This window comes from Oncorhynchus gorbuscha, linkage group LG16 (genome assembly GCF_021184085.1).
Source record: "Oncorhynchus gorbuscha isolate QuinsamMale2020 ecotype Even-year linkage group LG16, OgorEven_v1.0, whole genome shotgun sequence".
Taxonomy (NCBI): Eukaryota; Metazoa; Chordata; class Actinopteri; order Salmoniformes; family Salmonidae; genus Oncorhynchus; species Oncorhynchus gorbuscha.
This window is the reverse complement of record NC_060188.1, coordinates 44454921-44482896: the sequence shown is the minus strand read 5'-3', so window position 1 is coordinate 44482896 and position 27976 is coordinate 44454921. Positions and strand designations below refer to the sequence as shown.

Here is a 27976-nt window from a genome sequence, read left to right as displayed (position 1 = left end):
TCACCATTAGGGATTCAAAGAAAACGCTCGATTAATGCGATGCAATACATATATTTAATACTTTATCTAACATTTCGATAGTAAGCTGCCTTCATTTGAGTTTCAAAAAAACGTAGGGACCCTTTGATGACCCTTCTATAGAGAATGCATGCTAGGTTCCTGTCTCATTCGATTTGAATTCATGATCTCAGATGTGTTCTATGCATAGGTGCTTTATATATGCAGGAATGCCTCAAATGGCCCTGAAAATGAAATTGTTAAATTGTGTTTTTAATAGAATTGTCAGTAAGCATGTCTGAGTGTCTGAGAAAACAAACAAAATATGTTGCACCCAAAAAGTAGTGTTCTTAAAAACCTGAAACTGAAAGAGCTTTCTTTTTAATTTGAAAACCCACAAAGCTGCAGCTTGACCTGTTCATGTTTGCCAAATGATAGGAAATTCTTAGGAAATTATGAACAATATGCACAATATAGGTAGAAAATAGTGTCTTAAATTGAGCGTGAGACATAAATAGCGAATTGAAAGGATGTATTTTAGAGTTTGTGTTTGTGGTTAAGTTTCCATGACAATCCCACGAAGCCTGACCTCCAATGCTTTCAAACCCTTCACTTCAGCACACACACGAGCGCACGCACACACCTCAGACCGGTACAAGTTTTCCATCTGAGAAACACTTGTTGTGGTATTGTATATCCTCTGTGTGTGTGTACAATACCTGATATGTTATTTTTTAAAGTGTTTTGATCTCCTATATATATATATATGACTGAAATATTTCTACAGATAATACTGTATGTATATGTTGTGTATAGCTCCGGTGTACACAGACTAGAGAAACCCATCCACGCTGGGCGTGGTCTTGGGGGGAAAACTTTGAAAGGAAAAAACATTCTAAAAGCTTTATTGGTTTGTGGAGGAGTAGAGATGAAATAAAATAATGGAAAGTATGACTCGTGTCTGTTTGACTCACCCCGTTCAGCGGTCTGTTTGTGTGTCCTTACCAACAGGACAAAGGAACTGTGATATTATTTCAACATGGGTCAAGTGTTTTTCTGTACCCCATTGAGCAAATTTCACATGGCTTCCATTTGTGTTAGTGCTACATTTGGTCATTCATTCATGTAAAGTCAATATGTTCATTCATGTCTTTAATCTGATAGTGATGCTGCCATGTTACCAGGATATTTCTAAATAAGACATTTTAGAGCCCAATTAAAAGGATCCAATAAAGGAGTGAATGCATTTAGAATTTCAGCTCTTCATCATTGTTCATTCATGTCCTTGCCTATGATTTCCCATGTTATCTGAGTTTGTGTTCCAAATTGCACCCTATTCCCTATATAGTGCTATATAGTTACTTTTGTCCAGAGCCCTACACAAACATACATTCAGAGACATCCACTGAGTGTACAAAACATTATGAACATCTGCTCTTTCCGTGGCATAGACTGACCAGGTGGATCCAGGTGAAAGCGACAATCTTTTATTGATGTCACTTGTTAAATCCACTTCAGTCAGTGTAGATGAAGGGGAGGAGACAGGTTGAAGAAGGAGTTTTAAGCCTTGAGACATGGATTGTGTATGTGTGCCATTCAGAGGGTGAATGGGCAAGACAAAATATTTAAGTGCCTTTGAACTGGATATGGTAGTAGGTGCCAGGCACACCAGTTTGAGTGTGTCAAGAATTGCAATGTTGCAGGGTTTTTCATACTCAACAGTTTCCTGTGTGTAATTGAGAATGGTCCACCAACTAAGGGACATCCAGTCAACTTGACACAACTGTGGGAAGCATTGGAGGTCAACATGGGCCAATATTAGGAACGTGTTCCTAATGTTTTGTGCACTCAGTGTGCATTCCCTACATAGGGAATAGGGTTCCATTTGGGACGCACTTGGCTGGGTCGTTCCACAAAATGAGTCTCTTTTGCATCCCTTTGATATTTTAAGTAGAAATTGTACACCAACTATAACATAAACGCCTGTTATAGTAAAGTATGTGCTCTTTGGTATAGACCACATGGAAAACATAGAATTCTAAAAATAAACAATTTTGACATCACTCTGTGACTTCTAGGAAGATTTTAACCCGAAAATGTCTCAAGTTTTTACCATCATTGTAATGCCCTAATCATTTTATTGCTTTGACAAATACTTTTCTGAAGATTATTGTTATTAGGGATTCATTTAAAAAAAATAAAACAGTCCCTTATTTTAAGGTCAAACCTGTTATGTGAGCTGAACTCTCGTAATATGGTGAAACTATTCCTTTAAACAAACAAAAAATTCAGAAAGAAACATTGAACATCTAATGGTGAAATCATAATGTAAAAGCAGATGAGCTGGTTCTACACTCTTTGGGCATTTACTGGTGATTTGTGGTAGAAAACTGAGTGGGTCGAGCATAACACGTCAACCTTGTTACCATTAGATAGACATCGATTTTTTATTCAGTTGAAAATGACAGAATGTTAAAATTAGGTTAATTCATACGTTTTTTGTTCACCAAGTTACACTACCCAAAAGGGGCTCATTTCGTGGAACAACCCATCTACTGTATCTCCCAGAAATGAGCAGGCTAGAGTTGTGGCCACTGCAGGCCGCACGTTCCATTATAGGCAAATGTTCCAGACACTTAAAGATGAGCGAAGAGGACAACTGTTGTTATGTACACCCAAGGTGTTAATTAGATAATATGTAGCACTAATGTGATTAAATTGTGTGAGTGATTGAGTGAGCGATCGTATGCATATGGCCACCAAATGGCGTCTTCCCCTTGTTAGGCTATAACGTACAGGCAGAAAGTAGGTATCCAGTAGGCTACTTATCAGTGAACAAATTGCAACCAACCTTTGTTCTTTTGTTTCTAGTACAAATTATGTATAGAACCGACTGTCTCCCTTGCTACTAGACAGTCATATGATGGCCTTATGTTGGACATAATAAATGGCTCTCTATCCACCGGAAGTGTACCAAACTTACTAAAAGTGGCAGTAATAAAGCCTCTCTTGAAAAAGCCAAACCTTGACCCAGAAAATATAAAAAACTATCGGCCTATATCGAATCTCCCATTCCTCTCAAAAAAAATGAAAAAGCTGTTACTGCCTTCCTGAAGACCAACAATGTATACGAAACGCTTCAGTCTGGTTTTAGACCCCGTCATAGCACTGAGACTGCACTTGTGAAAGTGGTAAATGACCTTTTAATGGCGTCAGACTGAGGCTCAGCATTTGTCCTCATGCTCCTAGACCTTAGTGCTGCTTTTGATACCATCGATCACCACATTCTTTTGGAGAGATTGGAAACCCAAATTGGTCTACACAGACAAGTTCTGGCCTGGTTTAGATCTTATCTGTCAGAAAGATATCAGTTTGTCTCTGAAGAGGACCGGCCACCCCACATAGCCTGGTTCCTCTCTAGGTTTCTTCGTAGGTTTTGGCCTTTCTATTGAGTTTTTCATAGCCACCGTGCTTCTACACCTGCATTGCTTGCTGTTTGTGTTTTAGGCTGGGTTTCTGTACAGCACTTTGTGCCATCGGCTGATGTAAGAAGGGCTTTATAACTAAATTTGATTGACATTTGATTGATAGCAAGAGACAACAAGACATCACACAAAGCAGCCACAACTGTCCGTAAGAGTGTCCATGATTGAGTCTTTGAATCAAGCGATGGAGATAAAACTGTCCAGTTTGAGTGTTTGTTGCAGCTCGTTGCAGTCGGCAGATGCAGCGAACTGAAAAGAGGAGCGACCCGGGGATGTGTGTGCTTTGGGGACCTTTAACAGAATGTGACTGGCAGAATGGGTGTTGTATGTGGAGGATGAGGGCTGCAGTTTATGTATCTCAGATAGGGGGGAGTAAGGCCTAAGAGGGTTTTATAAATAAGCTTAAACCGGTAGGTCTTGCGACGGGTATACAGAGATGATGTCACATTCTGACCTTAGTTCTTTTGTTATGTCTTTGTTTTAGTAGGGTCAGGGCGTGAGTTGGGTGGGTTGTCTATGTTCATTTTTCTATGATTTGGTATTTCTGTGTTTGGCCTGGTATGGTTCTCAATCAGAGGCAGCTGTCAATCGTTGTCCCTGATTGAGAACCATACTTAGGCAGCCTGTTTTCACCCTTGAGTTGTGGGTGATTATTTTCTGTGTCTGTGTGTTCCAGACTGTCTGGGTTTTTGTTATTTCACGTTGTTATTTTGTATTTCTCTGTGTTCTATTAAAAGTATCATCAACACTTACCACACTGCGCATTGGTCCTCCGATCCTTCCTACTGCTCCTCGTCAGAGGAGGAAGAAGACCGTTACATATGACCAGTTTACAGAGGAGTATAGAGTGCAGTGATGTCCTATAAGGAGCATTGGTGGCAAATCTGAATGTCCGAATGGTAAAAAGGGGTTCTTCATGGAAGATCATAGGAAATCCCAGGACACAGTGTCTATAACACTGTAGTAAGCTCACATAGTTGCTGTCACATACTCCACACAGATGTCACTGACTAGTGGGATATCCATTTCACGCTGAGCCAACAATGTATGTACGTACAGCATTCTTATAAATACATTTTCTATCAGGTTTTTGCTTTGTCAATGAAGCTCATTAAACTGTTTGTCAAACTGTTTTGTCTTCTACTTGTAGCCCTGAAAATAGAAACCGACTTCAATGTGAGGCTAAATACGAGGGCATTGCATTTCAGATTTTTCACTGGGGGATTTAATGGGACTGACTATGACTGACACCAAACTTGAGTTGTCTTGGGGGTTGTTTTAGTATGGGTGTCTTTTTTTGCGTGTTCGCATGTCACAAGCGTTTGTACATTCACTCTGGCGTAAAAGTACACAACCAGTCTCTCACCTATCTAGATCACTTGAAACAGTCTAACCACTAACCAGGTTCTGTGTCTTTAAGTTGCCTCAGGAAGAAACACACAAATCCAATGCAACAACCCAGCAGTTTGTGGCTTGAGCAGACCGTTTAAAAGGGGTTAGAAACCATAAATCATGCAGGAGTGACGGTGGGACTCGAAGAGTTAAAGGGCAGCTGAACTTCCCGATGATTTGACTATGACCAAATTCAAAAAGAAAGGTGAGTTATAGGTCTATCATTCTCATTGAAAGCAAGTCTAAGAAGCTGTAGATCTGTTCTAAGCTTCCTGTTCTTAGGTTTTTGTTTTTGCATCTTTTTTTGCATATTGCACCTTTAAGAAATTCATGACTGAATTCAAACCTAGGTTCATTTCTTAGGTGCAGTTTGATGTGGGAGTCTGTGTGTTCACAGGTGGGAAGAGTTAGCCAAATGATTTCACCAATTAGCTTTAGGTGGCTGGTGTGCAACCATGGCAAAGTTGACTTTGGAAAGCCTATCTGTGGGGCTAGTTAGATTACACAATGTAAATGAGACAACCTTTTGGTTTTCTTATTAAACGCTTGCAATTTGTATATGAATTTCTACAATGTACAGTTGGTTTGAGGTCTTTAAGTCATTCAAACTTAGCTATTGTAATTGTAACATATTGTTCAACGTATGCACAACACTGAACGCACTACAACTGCCTCTGTGACACAATGCTTCAAGGCAAACGCAGTGTTTCATTGGAAATGAATGTAATTCTGGCGGAAATACGCTGTCAGTGTGATCGAAGCATAAACTGTGCATGCTTTTGTAACAGAATAACTTTACATCCGTCCCCTCGCCCATACCCGGGCGCGAACCAGGGACCCTCTGCACACATCGACAACAGTCACCCTCGAAGCATCGTTACCCATCGCTCCACAAAAGCCTTGCAGAGCAAGGGGAACTACTACTTCAAGGTCTCAGAGCAAGTGGGAACTAGCGCACACCGCTACTTTTCACATCCGGACCTCTCAGCAACCAGTAATCCGGGTCAACAGCATCAATGTAACAGAATAACTAGGGACCTTCTGCACACGATCTCAGAGCAAGTGACGTTACCGATTGAAACGCTATTTAGCGCACACCGCTAACTAAGCTAGCCGTTTCACTTCTGTTACACTTTTTCCAAATCGCAGTGTGAGAACCACGTAACTGAAAATGTTCCTGGACATGATGGTTATTCCAAAGACAGAACAGTCGTTTTTTTTTTACAAAAGAAATGTCTCAAAATCATCCTCACATGTAATGGAAACGGCAGATATAGGAAACATTTTCTAAAGATAGACAACATTTTATCTGTTCGACAGGGCTGGATTTTTCTTTTGTCTAACTTTATTATTGTGAAGTATTATTGTGAATTATAAGGTACACAGGGGCATTTGAAGTCATCACGTAACTATAAAGCTCCACTCCACATTTTATTCTAAATGCGCCCTACTTGCAAAATTACTTCAGATCTACAGGAGTGCAAGTTTCACCGTGGCACAGACCGTAGTTATACGTTGACATATGAGAATAATTAGAATCTGGCAAATGTTAGTAAACTATTGCATTCTATCCATGCCGGCTTCGTGGGCCTGACACATGAAACAGTCTCAACCATTTCTTAATGCGCATTCTGCATAAATGGGTAATGGAAGCACTTCAACCACAACATTATTATTCAACACTGTAGGTTTTTGCAAAAAAAAAATCTTTTTTTTCTCTGTGTGACGTGATTACGTCCTGCTGTTTAATCGACACAAGATAGTTACGTTGAAACGCACTCCAGCAGACAATTTTGACATATATTTTTCTATTCCATCTTTCTAAAATGTTGGGGGAAAAAATCACTGGACAAGTTAATGGAAACATAGCTAAGATCCACTCACTGGGTACAAACTGAATCAATGTTGTTTCAACCTAAATTTGTCAACGTATTGTCACATAGAATCTGTGGAAAATACCCTGGATTTGCAAAAAGTAATTCACGTAAACTTTTGTTTTGAGGGTGAAATTTGTACCTTTCATACAACGTCAGATATTCAATGGTATATCCACTATCAGAAAAAACAACAGGCTGGGCAGCACCTCCTACTCTAGAGTCTATCTACAGTATCCATTTGGGCTCCGATCCAGGTTTTCACCAAGCCCTACTTAGCTTTGATATTGTTTCCTGACTCCTACCAATGTGCTATCGTGAGAATGAGTCTTGAGAGATCTCTTAATAACTAAATAGATTCACTGTTACTATCCAAGTCATTCCAAAGGAAAGGTTTAATAACCAAACAAATTAAATGTAACCATAAGTCATATATCATCAATGATACTATTTAGGGCTTTTTGGCATTTGCAAAGTCATCAACAGCTATTGTTAGGGGGTGGCAGGTAGCCTAGTGGTTAGAGCTTTGGGCCAGTAACGAAAGGGTGCTGGGTCGAATCCCCAAACTGGCAAGGTAAAAATATGTTGTTCTGCCCCTGAACAAGGCAGTTAACCCACTGTTCCCCCAGTAGGCCGACATTGTAAATAAGAATGTGTTCTTAACTGACTTGCCTAGTTAAATAAATGGAGATGGAGATGTGAATCCAACGTATCAATTATTAATTTGTAGACAAACTGGAATTAAATTCAGACTAAGTCAGCGGTCAAACACAATGTTGCTATTTGGGGAAACTAATATATTTGCTAGTTAACCATATGTTTAATAAAGTTGATAGCTGTCAACATGTAGCTAGCTAACATTAGCTAAATCGAAACTGCTGGGGGGTTAACTCCCACCATCATCACTCCAGCTAATAATGTTCGGTTTTTTAGAAAAGAAAAGCAATATATTTGCTAGCTATATTTTAAACAGTTGTTACTGACTATTGAACACTTTTTGTCAAACTACTTTGTTCCACTGCCTGTTTTATTGATTGAAAAAGTTGACAAGAAATAGGCCCCTCCTGCAAATAGGCTGTATTGTTTTGGTATAATTTGGTTGAAAAGGCTTGTTTACATTTACATGAGTGTTTAGTTAGTTACTGACTGACTAGGCTCATTATTATTCATGTTTTGTTGTTATTGCATTTCAGAAGGAGAAGGAGTAAGATCACTAGAAAGCAGAATGCTGCCAGACAACCACAGGACCCTAGAGGTATTACAGTCAATGCTTATAATAATAATAATATATGCCATTTAGCAGACGCTTTTATCCAAAGCGACTTACAGTCATGTGTGCATACATTCTACGTATGGGTGGTCCCGGGGAATATGAACTGGATATTGTATATGAATTGCCCATTTATATCAATGACACTAACAAAATGGTTGAATTGTTCAGCAACATGTGCAGTAAATGGTAACACGGCTTTGGCGATGAAAGGTACATAATGTATATATTGTCATCTTCCCATCAGGCCTCTGCATGCTGTGACATGGGTCTGGAAGGTGACACATCTCCTTCCAGCTGCCTGACTGTTACTTTACCTGACAATTAAAGCGAGAGTCTCCTTATCTCTGTCTTGTAGCCATTTAACATGTAAATGTGTATTTTATGTAGTCACTCATTCATACAAACTGCCACAGTAACAATAACTGACTTATATTCACTTGTCTATTTGTCCTATTCTTCAGGCTAGTGTGGTATATATATTTTAGTTGGCACAGCTGTGTGATGTCTTATATACTTATATTCAATACAAATTGAAGTCTGCATGTTGTTTGATGTTTAAGTTACAATACTAGTTAGTGAAAATGTGAAAAACTGGCTATTTTGTAACAACTTTTAAAAAAAAGAAAATGAGTAGTTATTACAAAACTTTGTGTTTTTGGTGATTATCCTCCAAATTTGGCCTTTGAAAAGCCTTGATACTCTAGTTGCATCCTTCCTCAGGGAACTGTCTGCTGATAGCTGACAACAGGGTGGCAGTTTTTTTATGTGCAGCTCTAGAGTTCCATGGCCCAGCAGACTCACCTGGGGATAGGGGGATGGACACGTGTTAGTTTGTCTGGGTGACTTGTCTGGAGGAGATAGCATGAGTTTTGGAGTCAGTACATTAAATCCAATCCAACCAGTGGCCCTGGATAATATGCTGTCTGTCATCACACAGACAGACAGCCATAGTGAAGGAGGTTTATGTAACAGTGTTGCTTCCGTCCCTCTCCTCACGCGAACCTGGGCTTGCATTAGGGATGCGTAAAATATACAGTACCTCAATGGCATTCAAAGAGAGGAGTGTGTTGGGGGAGAGGCTTGAGTTGTGCTGTCCATCAGAAAAGTTGCAAAGACTATCCTTCAACCAATTAAAAACGTAAAAGAGTGTATTTCCTGACCAAACAGCTGTGTTGGACATGTGTTTCATGCATTTTGGTTTATAAACAGCCTTACTCTGTGGTTCAATTTGAATCTTCCCATTGGCCCATGGCCTCCTGCCAAACCCTCTACGGGTCTCTTTGACAGGTTACTCCAGAGGTAGACAGGTTTATGATGTATAGGGCTTCTCCACTCCTCTTATGAGTGGAGAATTATATATATTTAAAAAATATGCATGACATTTATGACATTGAGTGCTCCATATTTCTGCTGGTAGCAGGCCTTAACCTGGATGCATGGAAATGTCTTGCAGGACTCCTGCATTGGAGTACGGTTGTATGTACCTCCACCAGGCTCCTGGAAATCAAATAACAAACCTGCATAGATTAACAAAATAAAATGGTACTTGCATTTAGTCAATTGAAGTCATGGCAGCCATATATGTTTTACACAGCAGTGTACAGGTTTTTGTTCCAGCACTTCACTAAAACCTCATTCAACTAACTGTGGTCTAAATTGAACAAAAACTTCAAATTAAAATCAAATCAAATTTTGTCACAAATACGTGTTTAGCAGCTGTTATTGCGGATGTAGCGAAATGCTTGTGTTTCTAGCTCCAACAGTGCAGTAATATCTAACCAGTAATATCTAACAATTTCACAACACAAACAAATCCAAAGTAAAGGAATGGATTTAAGAATATATAAATATTTGGGCGAGCAATGTCAGAGCGGCATAGACTAAGATACAGTACAATAGGATAGAATACACTATATGCTGTACATATGAGATGACTAATGCAAAAAACATAAACATTATATAAGTGACTAGTGTTCCATTATTAAAGTGGCCAGTGAATTTAAGTCTAAGTATGTTGGGCCTCTAATGTGCTAGTGATGGCTATTTAACAGTCTGATGGCCTTGAGGTAGAAGCTGTTTTTAAGTCTCTCTGTCCCAGCTTTGATGCACCTGTACTGATGTCGGATTCTTGATGATCGCAGGGTGAACAGGCAGTGGCTCGGCTGGTTGTTATTCCTGATGATCTTTTTTGGCCTTTCTGTGAAAATTGGGTGATGTAGGGTTCCTGCCGGGTAGGTAGTTTGCCCCTGGTGATGCGTTGGGCAGACCGAACTACCCTCTGGAGAGCCCTGCGGTTGCGGGCGGTGTAAATGCCGTACCAGGTGGTGATACAGCCCGACAGGATGCTCTCAATTGTGTATCTGTGAAATTTTGTCAAGGTTTTAGGTGCCAAGCCAAATTTCTTTAGCCTCCTGTCTCGTCATTGCTGGTAGTCAGGCCAATTACTGTTGTGCTGTCTGCAATCTGAATGATTGAGTTGGAGTTGTGTGTGGCCATGCAGTCATGCAGTCATGGGTGAACAGGGAGTACAGGAGAGGGCTGAGGACGCATCCTTGTGGAGCCCAAGTGTTAAGGATCAGCGAAATGGAGGTGTTGTTTCCTACCTTCACCACCTGGGGGCGGAACATCAGGAAATCCAGGACCCAGATGCACAGGGCGGGGTTGAGACCCAGGGCCTCAAGATTAATGATGAGCTTGGAGGGTACTATGGTGTTGAATGCTGAGCTATAGTCAATTAACAGCATTCTAACATAGGTATTCCTTTTGTCCAGATGGGATAGGGCAGTGTGATGGCGATTGCATCGTCTCTGGATCTATTGGGGTGGTAGCAAATTGAAGTGGGTCTAGGGTGTCAGGTAAGGTAGAGGTGATACAGTGCCTTGGAAAAGTATTCATGCCCCTTGGTGCTTTTCTTATTTTGTTGCATTACAACCTGTAATTTATTTCATGTAATGGACATACACAAAATAGTCAAAATTGGTGAAATTATTTAAAAAAAAAATAACTTGTTTAAAAATGTAAAAAAATTAAAACAGAAAAGTGGTGCATGCATATGTATTCACCCCCTATGCTATAAAGCCCCTAAATAAGGTCTGCTGCAACCAATTACCTCCAGAAGTCACATAATTAGTTAAATAAAGTACACTTGTGTGCAATCTAAGTGTCACATGATCTGTCACGTGATCTCAGTATATATACACCTGTTTTGAAAGGCACCAGAGTCTGCAACACCACTAAGGGCACCACCAAGCAAGCGGCACCATGAAGACCAAGGAGCTCTCCAACAGGTCAGGGACAAAGTTGTGGAGAAGTACAGATCAGCATTTGGTTATATAAAAATATCTGAAACTTTGAACATCCCAAGGAGCACCATTAAATCCATTATTAAAAAATAGAAAGAATATGGCACAACAAAAAACCTGCCAAGAGAGGGCTGCCCACCAAAACTCACGGACCAGGCAAGGAGGGCATTAACCAGAGAGGCAACAAAGAGACCAAAGATAACCCTGAAGGAGCTGCAAAGCTTCACAGCGGAGATTGGAGTATCTGTCCATAGGACCACTTTAAGCCGTACACTCCACAGAGCTGGGCTTTACGGAAGAGTGACCATAAAGAAACCATTGATTAAAGAAAAAAAAATAAGAAAACACATTTGGTGTTTGCCAAAAGGCATGTGGGAGACTCCCCAAACATATGGAAGTAGGTACTCTGGTCAGATGAGACTAAAATTTAGCTTTTTGGCCATCAAGGAAAACTCTATGTCTGGCGCAAACCCAACACCTCTCATCTCCCCGGGAATATCTTTTTATTTTTTATTTTTCATCGGCAGGGACTTGGAAACTGGTCAGAATTGAAGGAATGATGGATGGCGGTGGACCTGTTTGAGTTTCTGCCTATAGGAAGGGAGGAACAAAATGGGGTCATGATCAGATTTTCTGAAGGGAGAGTGGGGGCGGGCACAAACACAAAACAGGAAACAACTACCCACAACCACAGGTGGGAACAGGATACCTACATATGGTTCTCAATCAGAGACAACGATGGACAGCTGCCTCTGATTGGGAACCATACCAGGCCAAACACAGAAATACAAAACATAGAACAAAACATAGAATGCCCACCCCAACTCATGGCCCTGACCAAACCAAAGTATTGACATAAAAAAGGAACTACGGTCAGGATGTGACAGTAACTTCTTTACTTTGTATAAATAACTTTTCTTCTCCCCTTCAAGTTACTTCCTGAGATTTGCAAATCACTTTCTACAAACTTACAAAACTTTCTACGAGTTTTTAAATATCTTGGTAATGTGACAACAGCGACAGAACCTTGAGCGCGCACAGAAAAAAATCTGCACATGTATTTTTGATTCACAGCGGAGTATTCATAGTCGTAAATGTTTTAGTAATAATTCTGAAATGTGCTTGCATATCTTATTGAATATATTCAAATGTCTAGTTACACGTTTGGGACCATAGTTAAATATTTCACACATCATGGTACAAGTTTACGAAATTAAATGACACATTTCCAAATTGTCCTTACAACCACGAATCTCAATGTGTGACCACAAAATTCAAAATTACGTGGTTCTGTCATCCTTATTATCCCATAATCATGTAGGCTATACCCGCACTGTATCTGCGAGTTCGAGCTGTTGGCTATGTACCAAGACCAGAGTGGACATATTTGCTATATATAACGCAACATTTTAAGTCCCAAACCATCAGTTGAGCTGAAAATGCGATGTAAACCCTTTTAACTAGTATTTATTATTTGGTACACGGGAAATTAACTGCAACAGTTATTTTTATGTGCAAGCACAGCCATTTACCTGCAACAAGCAATTTGATGAAAACACGCCACTGGGTACAAACTGGTTGAATCAACGTTGTCTCAACGTAATTTGTCAACGTATTCTGAGGGGGAATCCTTGTGGAAAATAGATTGGATTTGAAAAAAGTAATCAACATAAACTGTTGTTTTGAGGGTGAAAGTTCAACCACAGGATTATGTCATCATGGTAACCAATTTTTACATAAACAAACCTTGTATAAAATATGTTGAGTTTGTATGTTTGAAACAACATGAGATTTTCAACGTTATATCCACTATCAGAAAAAGAAGAAGTTTGTGCAGCATCTCATACTGGAGAGTTTTGATCTACAGCTATCCCTTTGGTCTCCCATCCAGGATTTTAGCCAAGCCAACCACTTAGCTTTGATATTTGTCATTGAATATTACACATGTGCTATCCTGAGAATAATTATTGAGCGATCTCTACTGAAAAACTAAATATATTCACTATTGCTATTGAAGTCATTGCAAATGACAAATAATCTACAACTTAATAATCAATATGTTGGATTCACATCTCCTTCTCAACCAAAGATCTATGTTAAAGAATAGGACTAGATCAAATCAAACTTTATTTAAAGTCCATTTAAAGTTTGATTTGATTTAGTCCTATTCTTTAACAATATTATATTTTATATTTGTTTGAGATGAAGACATGAATCAAACATATCAATTATTAATTTGTAGACAAACTGGATATTCAATTGTGTTTGGTTGTAAATGCAACCAAATATCAACACTTGAAGGAGATGTATCTTCTGATTGGATAGTTCCATCTGTGCCACTGACTTAGTCTGGCTTTAATTCCAGTTTGTCTGCAAATTAATAATTGACATGTTGGATTCATGTCTCATTAATCTAGGTTAAAGAATAGGACAAAATCAAATCAAACTTGAAATGCACCTTAAATAAAGTTTGATCTGATTTTAGTACGTCACTAAAGTGACATGGACACATTTTGATTGGACTGTATTTGTCTTCTAATGTAATCACAGAAAGCGTGTATGTTCAAGATAGCATGCAAATGTCACCACTCTGTGGAGATCTTTACATTTGCTATAATAATCTGCGTTGAATCTTCAACAGCATTGTTCACTTACACTATGTATTTTTAATGTAATCACAAATGCATTAGGTTGTGTTAATAGATGAAGCACAGATATTGTAAGTTGTTGTATAAATACGCAATAGGCCCTATCTGATACAAAGTATTCCATGAATGTTGTTGTGCTTTTAAATGGTTGAAAGCGTAGTGATAACACATTGAGAATTCAACAAACTTCTGGCTGTCTTTTTGAATGGGTGAATAAAGGTTGAAGTCTCATTGATCAACATCTCAACCCAATATAATCCAAATATCCACGTTGAAATGACATGGTGTGCGCAATGGGACATCTCTGGTAGGAAAATGCGCATATTGTTTTTATGCGGATTTTAGAATATGAAAATCGCATGAAAATCGCATGAAAATCTGTCACATATTGGATGGAGACCTAGCTGGTGATTGCAATGGGTTTAGGCGAGGTAGCCAGAGAATGTGCATGGATTTTCATTAAAGGCTGGCCTGGTACAACTTGATCAACGTGTTCCGCTCCCTTGGTGTCAACTTTTACGCATTCAAATTGTCAGAGGGAATATGATGTTGCAAGCAATGGAATACTAAGGAGAGCTCCTGTGTCCAATGACATCTTAAAGAGTAGAATACCTTTTGAATATTAACTACTTTGATGTTCTGGGCAACCAATGGACCCTCGGAAAAGGCCGGGCATGCTAATGTCAAATTGACAGCTGCGGAATTGGAATCCAGCAACAGCATTGAGCCAGCAGGAGGAATGGGTTCGGTTCTGGCTACAATGTTGCGCAGCTGTAACCTAACGCTTGCTGTGGCTACTTCGAATATCATGAATATCAAAGACTGAAGTAACTTTGAAATTAAAGAATATATACAGAACATTTAGCCGTACTTGGATACTAAATAGGAAGGAACGGCTGAAAAACGATCGAAGAAGAGTCAAAGAGCAAGGAGAACGATGTACGGAGCGTTTTCTTTCCCAATGACAGCGGAGCGCAGACGGAATAAGGAGCGCCTTGAGGCGAGTTTGGCCGGTATATGTGAGTTGGAGCTACTGAAACAGAGCCAGGAATGCCTAGTGCTCAGCGCCCTCTCCATCCGGGACTCTGTCCCTGGACGCCCGGCATGGGGCAACCTCCAGCCGACCCGGCCTTCTCCCGACACAGCCAACCGTGCGCTGGAGGACTTGAGTTATAGGCGCCAGCCGGTAAGACTTTCGTATTTTACTTAAAATTGCATATTAAATCGATAAGAAAACATTTTCGTATCGATCTAATTCATAGTTTCTTGTTGGACATTTTAAAAATTAATTTGCTATTAGTGCGTGGTTATGCTTTTCGTGCTATTTTAATGAAATTGGCTCATAGCCTAGTGTATCTGTGCTGAATAACAGTACCATCACAAATGTTGACCCGACACCCACATAGAGTGTGCTCAGAGCGCGCGAGACCATTTAAGGCAAACTTGGTGTATTCTACGCTTGTGTTTTTTCATTCCATTGTCTATTAACGCTGTTTCGAAAAATATGTTCACCTGGCTATATTTTCGATATCAAGTCTTGTTTTGAAAAGGTCGGACCGTGCCCACCATCATACTGTAGCATCGACCCTGAAGGTTGTTCATAGTTTCGGGGATAATCTTAGTGTCCACCATTGGTTGGGACACCTGTCAATTATTTATCTAGCCTACTCGGTAATAATCCTATAATGAACTCTAGTATCTCCATATGTTTTATTGTGTTTTACAATTCGTATTTATCTTTCTGATTATTATTTATTTAGGCCTATTGCAGGTTATCTCCTGGCTGCTTTTTTAAGAGACATTGGCCGAATTCTATGAATTACCTCGGCTTAATTAGGTATGCCTAAAACACATGTTAAAATATTTTTAGAAGTTACGATATTTGTGCAGTCAATGCGCAGGCAGTTGTTCATTGACCAAGTAATGTTGCCCGGCTACCCAGACTCCTTGCTCTGGAAATACACTGCCATGCCCATGGATATTAGTTTATTCTCAGCAATAAGTCTTGATCTGACTACCTTCCCTACCCTTCACCAAATGAGAACACATTCGGGGCCATCTGATTGGTCCAGAAACCGATGGGTTGGGCCAGAGCCAGAATACATGTAGGCCATTTGAAAATGATCCTTGCTATCAAGGATCCTTGGGACATCCCTACCCCATTGAAGTTGAAATGTAAAATGGTATGGGTTAAGGTTTCGAGTTTGGTTCTCTGTGGCTCAGTTGGTAGAGCATTGCACATACAACTCCAGGATCGTAGGTTTCGCGACCCACTGAGGCCATCAATATGGAAAATGTATACATTCATGACTGTTAATCGTTTTGGCTAATAGTGTCAGCTAAATAGCATATATTATAGGTAAGGGTTATAGTTAAGGTCAGGGTGAGGGTAGGGGTTAATGTTAGGGTTTAGGGAATAAATCTTTCGACTCATTTAGTTCATTTGTGTCAGTAATGCCCAGAGCACACAGGACCCCCTACCGGCCAACGATGAACTGAAAACTCGAAAAACCGAAAGAGTGTACAAGCCTCTCGCTCACATGTCCTTCACCATAGGGGGCTTATTGGAGCCGTCATTTGTGATGAAGACTTGTAAACGTGGGCTTTAATAAACTATTTACATTTGATTGCTAGTCATACAACAAACATACTTTTTTTTAGACATTTGAAACAAGGTCTGGTTGTGGCCGCAACCGGTCTAGATGTTGAACGACTCTTGGCGGAGTGCATCGCTTGTCTGCCGTGAGGGTGATGAGCACAATATTGTCCGTGGACTTCAGCCACCCAAATGGTTCGTTCTCGAGTTCCAGTTTGTTGAGCAGAGGCCGTCTATGTTTTGCTTCTACAAAGCTGTGTCTATAATAACATTCAATATTCAATTCATTGCATTCATTCTTGCACCACGCGATCAACTCTCAAGTCTGTTTCTTCTGTCTGCTGCTGGCAGCATGATCTATTTTCCCATCGTGAAATGAACAACTTAAATGAAACGGGTCACTCAGAAAAACAAATCATGACTCTCGAATCAGTAAAAAGAGTAGTTAAAAAAGAACAGATCGTTCATGAACTGCACATCAATTACATCACAAACGACTTCAATGGATTGCAGTCTCAGACTAAAGTATGTTGCAAATGACAGAGCAGGGGAAGAATGTGCTGTGAGTTGTCAGGCTACAAGTGCTGTACTTGATGAAAGTGTTGCTATCGACCTCATCATGGTCTTGGGTGGTCTCCATAAAGCATGGATTACAATAGCATTGGTAAACAAACAAGACAGGACATATTTTCTCCATTGATTAAATTGGTGATATGGGCATAACCTGGACATGGCTTAGAAAATCTGCCACGGGCTGCTAAAATAAGAACCATAAATATATATATATTTATATATATATATATATATTTACCCCCTTTTTCTCCCCAACTTCGTGGTATCCAATTGTTAGTAGCTACTATCTTGTCTCATCGCTACAACTCCCGTACGGGCTCGGGAGAGACAAAGGTCGAAAGTCATGCGCCCTCCGAGACACAACCCAACCAAGCCGCCGCACTGCTCCTTAACACAGCGCGCATCCAACCAGGAAGCCAGCCACACCAATGTGTCGGAGGAAACACCGTGCACCTGGCGACATTGGTTAGCATGCACTGCGTCCAGCCCTCCACAGGAGTCACTGGTGCACGATATCCCTACCGGCCAAACCCTCCCTAACCCGGACGACGCTAGGCCAATTGTGCATCGCCCCACGGACCTCCTTGTCGCGCCGGTTAGGGTGCAGCTAGCGCTGCAGTGCCCTTAAATTAACCACTGCGCCACCCGGGAGGCCCCTGAACCATATATTTTATGTTAAATACAATTTACTTGCCCCGGCAATGAACTATCTCGCTGCCTATAAATAGCATCTTAAAAATTGCCTCCAGCATCAAGCGAGAAATTGTATGTGAATGTAATCTAAATGGTTTCCTTGCCTTTTAGCTTTCCATCTAATATAGACTGAAAAACGACACGCATGACTTGCACACAACCCCTATATAGAGGTCACTTTAAATCTCTGTCTCTTTCTCAGTTGCTTCGGGCCACTGTGTGAAGAATAGCCACAGATTAACTGGAATATTGATAGGCTATTGCTCTTGTGTTGTTCATTTTGCATCATTCGGTGCCCCGGGTGGTCGAGGTTTGCGCGCTTTAGACCATTCCATTGGTCCACATAGTGAATCATGCAAAACAAACTCGCTCAATGATCACCTTGTGGGCAATTTGGTTAGGCGCTAATGCTTGAAATATTTTTGAAGGATTGTCTTTGTGGGTTTTAAACAATAAATTCTTCAAAATGTTCATTATGTGGACTATCCAGTATGACTATCTGATGATTTTATATGACTATTTCTACATAAAAGAAAGATATTGGGCCATGCCGTTTCGGGGCCCAGATTAAGCCTAATCCTAAAAAGCATGTTCACCGGAGATTCTCAATTTTAAGTCATTTTTGTCCAATGCTTAATCAGCGCAGCACAAGTTATTCCTGGCCCACAATATATGCACCAAGCAAAATATCGGCAATCACTATTTCTCCAAATGCTTTCCTACATGTTACAAATCCATCATTGGGAGCAGATCTCCAATGGAGGAGCTATTCATTAAGTTACGTATAGGTCAATCAATAGGGAATAAGGATTTTGCCATTTGACCTCCTCCCCACCCAAAGGGCTGTGCATCCCAAATGGCACCTTATTCGCTATATAGTGCACTAATTATGACCAGAACATATGGGGTTCTTGTCAAGAGTAGAATGTAAGGCATAGGGTGTTATTTGGGACACATCCTCGCTGACCCATTGCAGATAGCCTGCTCTTAGACCAGATCTCACATCTATCTGATTCATAACCAAAGTGCTTGATTCTCCTTCTGTAGTGTGATAAAGATAAGGCAATAACCAGGGCCAGGTGTAAGGGACTGCTGTGTGTTTGTTTGTGTGACTGTGTGTGTGGGCATGTGTCTGTGTGTGTCACAGGAGAAAGTTGAGTGTGTGTGAGGAAGATGCTGTCATGTGGTTAAGGTTGGAGGTGTGTGTGTGTGCGTGCCATGTGCGTATGAGTTTGTGTGTGTGTGTGAGTGTGTATTTGTGCGTGAGCAGACCCTCCAGGTTTATTCCTGAGGCAGTGGTGCTGACAGCCATCTTAAAACAGACAACAGCTGGGAAATCACATATGGTCCCCATTTCAGAGGAGAAGTGTGTGTTTGTGTGTGTGCTTAAAAGAGAAACCGGATGAATGTGTTTGTGTGTGTATATGGAGGGGGGATTGGAGGACAGATTGTGTGTATTGTATTTGTGATATCTAATCAGTGCTGCTATGTGATATCAATGTATGTGTGGGAATGTTATTCAAATAATATGGTTGTGTGTGTGTGTGGGCGCACGCGTGTGTGTGAATGTGCATGTGTTTGTCCTCCCATTAGCAGGCTGTACTGTAAGCCCCCCCACGGAGCCTCTTGCAGCTGTGTGGCCATGTGTCACCGGAGCTTCTCATATTGTGACACTCACACTCTACTCTAATGTTTAATGTGTGTGTGTGTGGGTGGGTGTGTGTGTTTGCGTAGCCTGTGTGTGTTGTGTGTTTCATGCCTAGCTGTGTTGGGTAAACATTGTGGAGTGTCAGGCGAGTGTGTGTACAGAATCAAAGCAGTAGAGCGAGAGAGAGAGAGAGAGAGAGAGAGAGAGAGAGAAGGGGGGTTGTTGTCACTTCTCTCTTGTTGTGGGGTCTCTAGACACACTCTGGGGTGAAGTTTCCCCTAGGTACACATCTAGGATCAGATTCCCCTCCCCAATCCTAAACATAACCATTGGTGTCTATGGACAACTTCACCCTACTCCCTCTACACATAGTTCCAGGGATGAGGGGAATGGGTAGAAGCACCAAACCACTGACGTAGGGTCAGATCTTTTTCCATTCCCCTAATGGTTTGTATAAGGGAGTAATCTGATCCCAGATCTATGGCTAATGACAACCTTGACCTCGAACCCTCCACCATCTCCAACCTCCTGAAAAGAACCCCCATGTCGGCTTGAGGTGAAAATACGTGCAACACAATTATGGATCTCCTCTATCACCACCACCACCACCCCCCAGCTCCACGGAGGCCGACTACCAACCTCAGTACCCAGCTTCAGGGCTCCCTGCTAGGCTTCGCTGAGCAGCAGGCTGCCTTCCCTCCCTGCTGGGAGTTGGAGGATAAAGCAGGGGCATAATTAGCCGTACTCAGTGCTGAGAGAAGCTGTTAGCGGTTGTTAGCAGTGAGCCGCGATGCAGGCTGTTAATAATTGATGGGAACAAAAGGTTTAATTGCACAGGAATCCTGCCTGAAGAGAGACATAAGTGGAAGCCGGGATGAGGAGTGTGTGTGGACTCGAATGGATTATGCTTGTGGGTGTATTGTAGCTGGGTAGAAAGGGATAGGAAGTTGTAATGTATTGTAGTGCTGGTGTTTGTCTGTTAGGGTGAGTGTTTTTGGGGGTAGTGTGAAAGGGAGAAAAAAGGATAGGAGAGGGCTGAATAATTGATTAAGGGAGATGGAGATGCTTGTGGAGATTGATTTAGTGTTGCTCTAAGGGGATTGCTGTGTGACTTGCCTTCAATCTCTCTCACTCAGTCGCTCCTCCGAACTCTCTCTTTCTCTCCTTCTTTCTCTCAATTCAATTTCAATTTAAGGGGCTTTATTGGCATGGGAAACATATCTCCTTTTTTCTCTCCTGTCCTTTTCCCCTCATTTTCTTTTTCTCTTTTTCTCTCCCTCTCTATCCCACTTATGGAGAAGGCATCTTACTTTGTTGCCGTGACAACGCTAGAGGTGTTACGTCATTGGGTTTACCTAACAAGCTTAAGGCTGTGTCCCAAATGGCATCCTATTCCCTTTATAGTGCACTACTTTTGACCAGGGCCTATGGGGAATATGGTGCCATTTGGGATGCACAGTTAGAGTTGATTTTACTTTGGGTGCTTCCAGCAGGCCCTCTGGGGGCCCCCGTCATCAGCAAACACAAACACACCACTGTGATTTGACCTGTCAGAGGGCCCTGCACAAAGACAGCGTGGCCTCCCGCGTACTCACACACACTACACTGCTCCACACCGCACCACACCACAGCACACTGCACAGTGTGGGGGCTTCTGTTTGAGCTGGATGGTTTTGTGCCCTCCAGTGTGGTCTGTATGCACGTGCGTGTGATTGAGCGAGAGTGTGTGAATGCGGGTGTGTGCACACTATTGAACAACTCACAAAGCAAAAAAGTCTATACAGTTAAGCACAATGTGACTTCATTCAGCTGCACCACTCTGGAAACTCTGTGTGCACGCCCCCAATGGTACCATATTCCCTATATAGTCCACTCCTTTTGACCAGGGCCCATAGTAACCCAGCAATATAATACTTTATTAAAGGATAAACCCACTCCAAAACGATATTTTGGTATTTTGTTCATTAATCCACACACTGTTGATACAATCCCAAAATGTTTTGATTGTCAGCAGTCAAGTTTTCAAGATATTTTACATTCAAGAAGCAATGTGAAGCAACTTGCCAAATCATCAAGATGATGCCGAACTAGAGGAAATATGGGAAGGTCCGAGGCCCTCAGGAGAGGTACTAGGAGTTAGGCTAGACTCCCAGAACTTGCAGGAAGAATGCATCTAGGTTTAATCACTTTTTAAAGATGCCTTGAATCATTTAGACTAGTGAGATGAAATGTGTGGGAGGTAGGGGAGGGGGAGAGAAAGATGCTTTACTGTAACTCAAGGCAATTGCTGTTTATTAATATGTTTTAGATTATGAGCCTTTTCAGCGTTAATAATGATGGTATTGGGAAACAAAGGTTCTAACGCTGAATTTAGCTTTAAGATTATTTTGGGAAACCGGTCCCAAAGCTACTTACAGGCGCAATTAGGGTTAAGTGCTTTGCTCAAGGGCACAGTGACTGATTTTTCACACAGTCAGCTAAGGGATTTGAACCAGTGACTTTTCAGTTTTAAACTAACGCTCTTAACCGCAAGACTACCACAGCCTTGTGCGTGTGGGGTGCGTGCGTGCGAGAATTACCTGAGTTAATGTCATGCATGCGCTGGATAAAAGGACCTGTGTGTGGGTTTAGGAGCAACTCATGTGAGACCGCATCGGTTCAATAGGCACTTGCTTCCTTTATACACACATACACCTCACAGCCTCTGTGTGTAATCCCTAAGATCAAACCTCTGTAAACCTTACACAGGTCAAACTACAAAGGCTCTGGTCCTACGTATGTCCTCGGATTAACACTCCAAGTGCACCAGTCAACTCCACGTACAATCCATTTAGTTCACATGGAGAATAGGGAAGTGTTCCCCTGCTCTAGCAGGCTTTTGTTCCAGCCCAGAACTATCTGTCGTAGTACTAAATCAAATCAAATTGTACTTGTCACATGTGCCAAATTCTTTCCTACATGTTACAAATCCATCATTGGGTGCCCTCTTCACGACTGTCATGGTGTGCTTGGACCGTGTTAGTTTGTTGGTGATGTGGAACTTGAAGCTCTCAAGCTGCTCCACTGCAGCCCCATCGATGAGAATGGGGGTGTGCTCCGTCCTCTATTTCCTGTAGTCCACAATCATCTCCTTTGACTTGATCACGTTGAGGGAGAGTTGTTCCTTCTATGCAGGTGGGAAAGGGCAGTGTGGAGTGCAATAGAGACTTCATCATCTGTGGATCTGTTGGGGCGGTATGCAAATTGGAGTGGGTCTAGGGTTTCTGGGATGATCGTGTTGATGTGAGCCATGACCAGCCTTTCAAAGCACTTCATGGCTACAAACATGAGTGCTACGGGTCGGTAGTCATTTAGGCAGGTTACCTTAGTGTTCTTGGTCACAGGGACTATGATGGTCTGCTTAAAACATGCTTGTATTATAGACTCGGACAGAGAGAGGTTGAAATTGTCAGTGAAGGCACTTGCTAGTTGGCCAGCGCATGCTCTCAGTACACGTCCTGGTAATCCGTCTGGCCCTGCAGCCTTGTGAATGTTGACCTGTCTAAAGGTCTTACTCACATCGGCTGCGGAGAGTGTGATCACACAGTCTTCCGGTACAGCTGGTGCTCTTATACCATGTTTCAGTGTTATTTGCCTCGAAGCTAGCATAGAAGTAGTTTAGCTCATCCGGTAGGCTTGTGTCACTGGGCAGCTCTCGGCTGTGCTTCCCTTTGTAGTCTGTAATGGTTTGCAGGCCCTGCCACATCCGACGAGCGTCAGAGCCGGTGTAGTACTTTAAAAAACATTTTTATTTCACCTTTATTTAACCAGGTAGGCAAGTTGAGAACAAGTTCTCATTTACAATTGCGACCTGGCCAAGATAAAGCAAAGCAGTTCGACACATACAACGACACAGAGTTACACATGGAGTAAAACAAACATACAGTCAATAATACAGTATAAACAAGTCTATATACGATGTGAGCAAATGAGGTGAGATAAGGGAGGTAAAGGCAAAAAAAGGACATGGTGGCAAAGTAAATACAATATAGCAAGTAAAACACTGGAATGGTAGATTTTCAGTGGAAGAATGTGCAAAGTAGAAATAAAAATAATGGGGTGCAAAGGAGCAAAATAAATAAATGAATAAAATATATACAGTAGGGAAAGAGGTAGTTGTTTGGGCTAAATTATAGGTGGGCTATGTACAGGTGCAGTAATCTGTGGGCTGCTCTGACAGTTGGTGCTTAAAGCTAGTGAGGGAGATAAGTGTTTCCAGTTTCAGAGATTTTTGTAGTTCGTTGCAGTCATTGGCTGCAGAGATCTGGAAGGAGAGGCGGCCAAAGAAAGATTTGGTTTTGGGGGTGACCAGAGAGATATACCTGCTGGAGCGCGTGCTACAGGTGGGTGATGCTATGGTGACTAGCAAGCTGAGATAAGGGGGGACTTTACCTAGCAGGGCCTTGTAGATGACATGGAGCCAGTGGGTTTGGCGACAAGTATGAAGCGAGGGCCAGCCAACGAGAGCGTACAGGTCGCAATGGTGGGTAGTATATGGGGCTTTGGTGACAAAACGGATTGCACTGTGATAGACTGCATCCAATTTGTTGAGTAGGGTATTGGAGGCTATTTTGTAAATGACATCGCCGAAGTCGAGGATTGGTAGGATGGTCAGTTTTACAAGGGTATGTTTGGCAGCATGAGTGAAGGATGCTTTGTTGCGAAATAGGAAGCCAATTCTCGATTTAACTTTGGATTGGAGATGTTTGATGTGGATCTGGAAGGAGAGGTTACAGTCTAACCAGACACCTAGGTATTTGTAGTTGTCCTCGTATTCTAAGTCAGAGCCATCCAGAGTAGTGATGTTGGACAGGCGGGCAGGTGCAGGCAGCGATCGGTTGAAGAGCATGAATTTAGTTTTACTTGTATTTAAGAGCAATTGGAGGCCACGGAAGCAGAGTTGTATTGCATTGAAGCTTGCCTGGAGGGTTGTTAACACAGTGTCCAAAGTACGACTCGATCTAAGTCCTGTATTGATGCTTTGCCTGTTTGATGGTTCGTCGGAGGGCATAGCGGGATTTCTTAGAAGCTTCCGGGCTAGAGACCCTCTCCTTGAAAGTGGCCGCTCTAGCCTTTAGCTAATTTTTTGATTGTAAGCAGGAATTAGGATGGAATTATGGTCAGATTTGCCAAAAGGAGGGCAAGTGAGAGCTTTGTATGCATCTCTGTGTGTTGAGTATAGGTGGTTCAGAGTTATTTACCCTCTGGTTGCACATTTAACATGTTGATAGAAATTAGGTCAAATTGATTTAAGTTTCCCTGCATTTAAGTCCCCGGCTACTCGGAGCACCACCTGTGGGTGAGCGTTTTCTTTTTTTGCTTATGGCGGAATACAGCTCATTCAATACTTTCTTGGTGCCAGCCTCTGACTGTGATGGTATGTAAACAGCTACAAAGAATATAGATGAGAACTCTCTCGATAGGTAATGTGGTCTGCAGCTTATCACGAGAAACTCAGGCGAGCAATGGCTCGAAACTTCCTTAGATATCGTGCACCACCTGTTGTTTACAAAAATACATATACCGCCTCCCCTTGTCTTACCAGAAGCCACTGTTCTATCCTGCCAGTACATCGTATAACCAGCCAGCTGTATGTTGATATTGTCGTCGTTCAGCCACGACTCTGTGAAGCATAAGATGTTACAGTTTTTAATGTCCCGTTGGTAGTTTAATCTTCCCAATACCTCATCCATTTTATTGTCCAAAGATTGCATGTTTGCTAGCAGAATTGAGTAGTGTGGGGGTTTATTTGATCGTTGCCTCCTACTCCTCAGAAGGCAGCCCGCCCTCCAGCCTCTCTTTCTCCGCCGCCTCTTCACGCAAATAACTTGAGTCGGGGCCTGTTCCCGAGGGAGTTGTATGTCCTCCGCCTCGGTCTCGTCGAAGTCGTGAAAAAAGAAAAAGGATTCCGCTAGTCTGTGGTGAGTAATCAAAGCCCTCATGTCCAGAAGTTATTATCGGTTATAAGTGACGGTAGTTGCAAAATTATGCACAAAAATAGTACAAAGTTAAGTTACAAACAACGCAGATAAACAAACAAAAAAACACAATCGGTTGGGGGCACGTAAAACATCTGCCTTCTGCTCCGGCGTCATTATTACCCTGATAACCCTCAAATTAGTTAGTGTTCATCAATCACCCTCTCTAACTCTTGTGTTCATCAATCACCCACTCTAACATCTTTACCCTCCCACTTATTTTCCCTCCTCCTCCTCGTCCTCCTCCACTTCAGCAGTTAGAGTTCCTCTGAGCACAAAACCTGACTCAGTCTTACCAGAGAGAGAAATGGTGGAGGGGGTAGTGAGAGACTGACATCCCAGGGTGGTATGTTTACATCCCTTGTCCCCCCCCCTCTTCCCTGAGGTTGTTGGACCACCCCTGCCCCTGACTGGAGTGGCGGGGCCTGCTCCTTGTCCGATGAATCGCTGCACTGTGGAACCCTGGAGGGGAGAGAGGAAGGGGGAAAGGACAGGCCACTAGGGTTATAGGAAGGGGGTGTTTAGCTGGATGGATCAGCATGCCTGTGTTTTCACCCCACAGCTCAAACAGGGATGCCCAGTTCATTCTCAGCTGCACTGTGGAAACCTTCCCCACTCCATCAGATGTTTGGCTCCCCTGGCGAGTCTAACACCTGTGTGTGTGTGTCGTGTGTGTTGGGATGTAAAATGTGTTTGCATTTGACATGTACAATGTGTGCAGGTGTGTGTTGTCAGTGTCAGCTTGTATGCCCACATACACCTGACATCGGCATAATTACCCCTCTCTTTCTCCTCTGTGTAAAATACGGCACATTATTTCTGCCATATTACCCAGAAGGCTTTTCTGCCTTCTCAGCTGGTGGAACCATGCCGATGTTATGAGCCAGCAGTGTGTGTGTGTGTGTGTGTGTGTGTGTGTGTGTGTGTGTGTGTGTGTGTGTGTGTGTGTGTGTGTGTGTGTGTGTGTGTGTGTGTGTGTGTGTGTGTGTGTGTGTGTGTGTGTGTGTGTGTGTGTGTGTGTGTGATTCAGCAGTGATTAAAACCTTGATCCCACTATCTCCTCTCGGACATTCCTAGAAAAAGTAAGTCATCTCCCAATGCTGAATTTGTATTTTTATCCCTCACCTGAACCAACAAGATGTGTATAAGCTGTTTTTCAGAACAATCCTAATGGTTGAAAAGCGATATATTAGCTGATTAGAACAAGTTAAGTGCTAGAAATCAGCTCTTTACTGTTCAATGTGTATATGGAAACTTTTAGATTTGGTCTCAGATCATGGTAAGCATGTAAGGTTGGAAAAATCAGCTTACTCTGTACACATATAGGGTTGAGTTGTGTCCCTCATTTGCCCTCTCTCACTCTGTCTACCCCCTCTCTCTTTTTCTCTCTTGCTTCCCTGCTGTGAGAATTTCGGTAAATGGACTCTCGATTGGTTGATTGATTATGCAATTTATTTATTGATTGAGTAAGAGATGCTCAAGGTTTGCCCCCTACAATGCTTCACTAAGAGATTTGAGACTGGTTGTCTTGTATTTTACTCCCCCCTCTCTCCCTTTCCCTCTTCTCTCTCTCTCTGGTTCTCCTTCTGTCTGTAATATATTCGGTACTGCTGTGCCGCTCAGGGGGGAAGGCTGAGGCCTGTTGTTTTGACAGTTTTAACCTCCTCCAAAGCCGATGCTGTTTCCATCCTTCACCAACCATTTGTTTGAGATATTTGGCAGAGGCTTTGTGTGTGTGTGTGTGCCCGTGTGTGTGTGCATGCGCAACCGTGTATGTATATCCTTGTATCTCAGTGTACATCTGCCTGTGGGGGGAATGACGTGTTACTATTCCACTGTTTTGTTCATTAAAAAATATATTGTCACATAGGTGCAGGGAAATGTTGTTTTACAGGGTCAGCCATAGTAGTACAGCACCCCTGGAGCAAATTATGGTTAGGTGCCTTGCTCAAGGGCCCATCAACAGATCTTTTCACCTGTAACGTCGTTCTTCGTTTGTCGAAAGATAGTCGGACCGAAATGCAGCGCGGTTGTTACTCATGTTCTTTAATGAATGAAATGACGATACGTGAAACCTATTACAGCCTATCTGGTGAACACTACACAGAGACAGGAACAATCACCCACGAAATACAAAGCGAAACTCAGGCTACCTAAATACGGTTCCCAATCAGAGACAACGAGAATCACCTGACTCTGATTGAGAACCGCCTCAGGCAGCCAAGCCTATACAACACCCCTAATCAGCCGCGATCCCAAATACTACAAACCCCAATACGAAAATACAATAACATAAACCCATGTCACACCCTGGCCTGACCAAATAATATAACGAAAACACAAAATACAATGACCAAGGCGTGACATCACCTTGTCGGCTCGGGTATTCAAACCAGCTACCTTTCGGTTACTGGCCCAACACTCTATCCGCTAGGCTACCTGCCGCGTGTTGTAATAGCAGTCATCAAATGTGAAGGT

At 42.1% G+C, this 27976-nt stretch overlaps 1 protein-coding gene across 1 annotated transcript in view; it reads left to right on the top strand.

The window, feature by feature from the left end:
- The first annotated feature begins 14512 nt into the window (after positions 1–14512).
- The window catches only part of LOC123999945 (dapper homolog 3-like), a 36692-nt gene continuing 23228 nt past the window's right edge, over positions 14513–27976 (top strand). Inside the window, exon 1 of the mRNA XM_046305993.1 lies at positions 14513–15157. Within this exon, the coding sequence (XP_046161949.1) occupies positions 14909–15157 (249 nt within the window). The 5' untranslated portion in view covers positions 14513–14908. The remainder of the gene's footprint in view (positions 15158–27976) is intronic.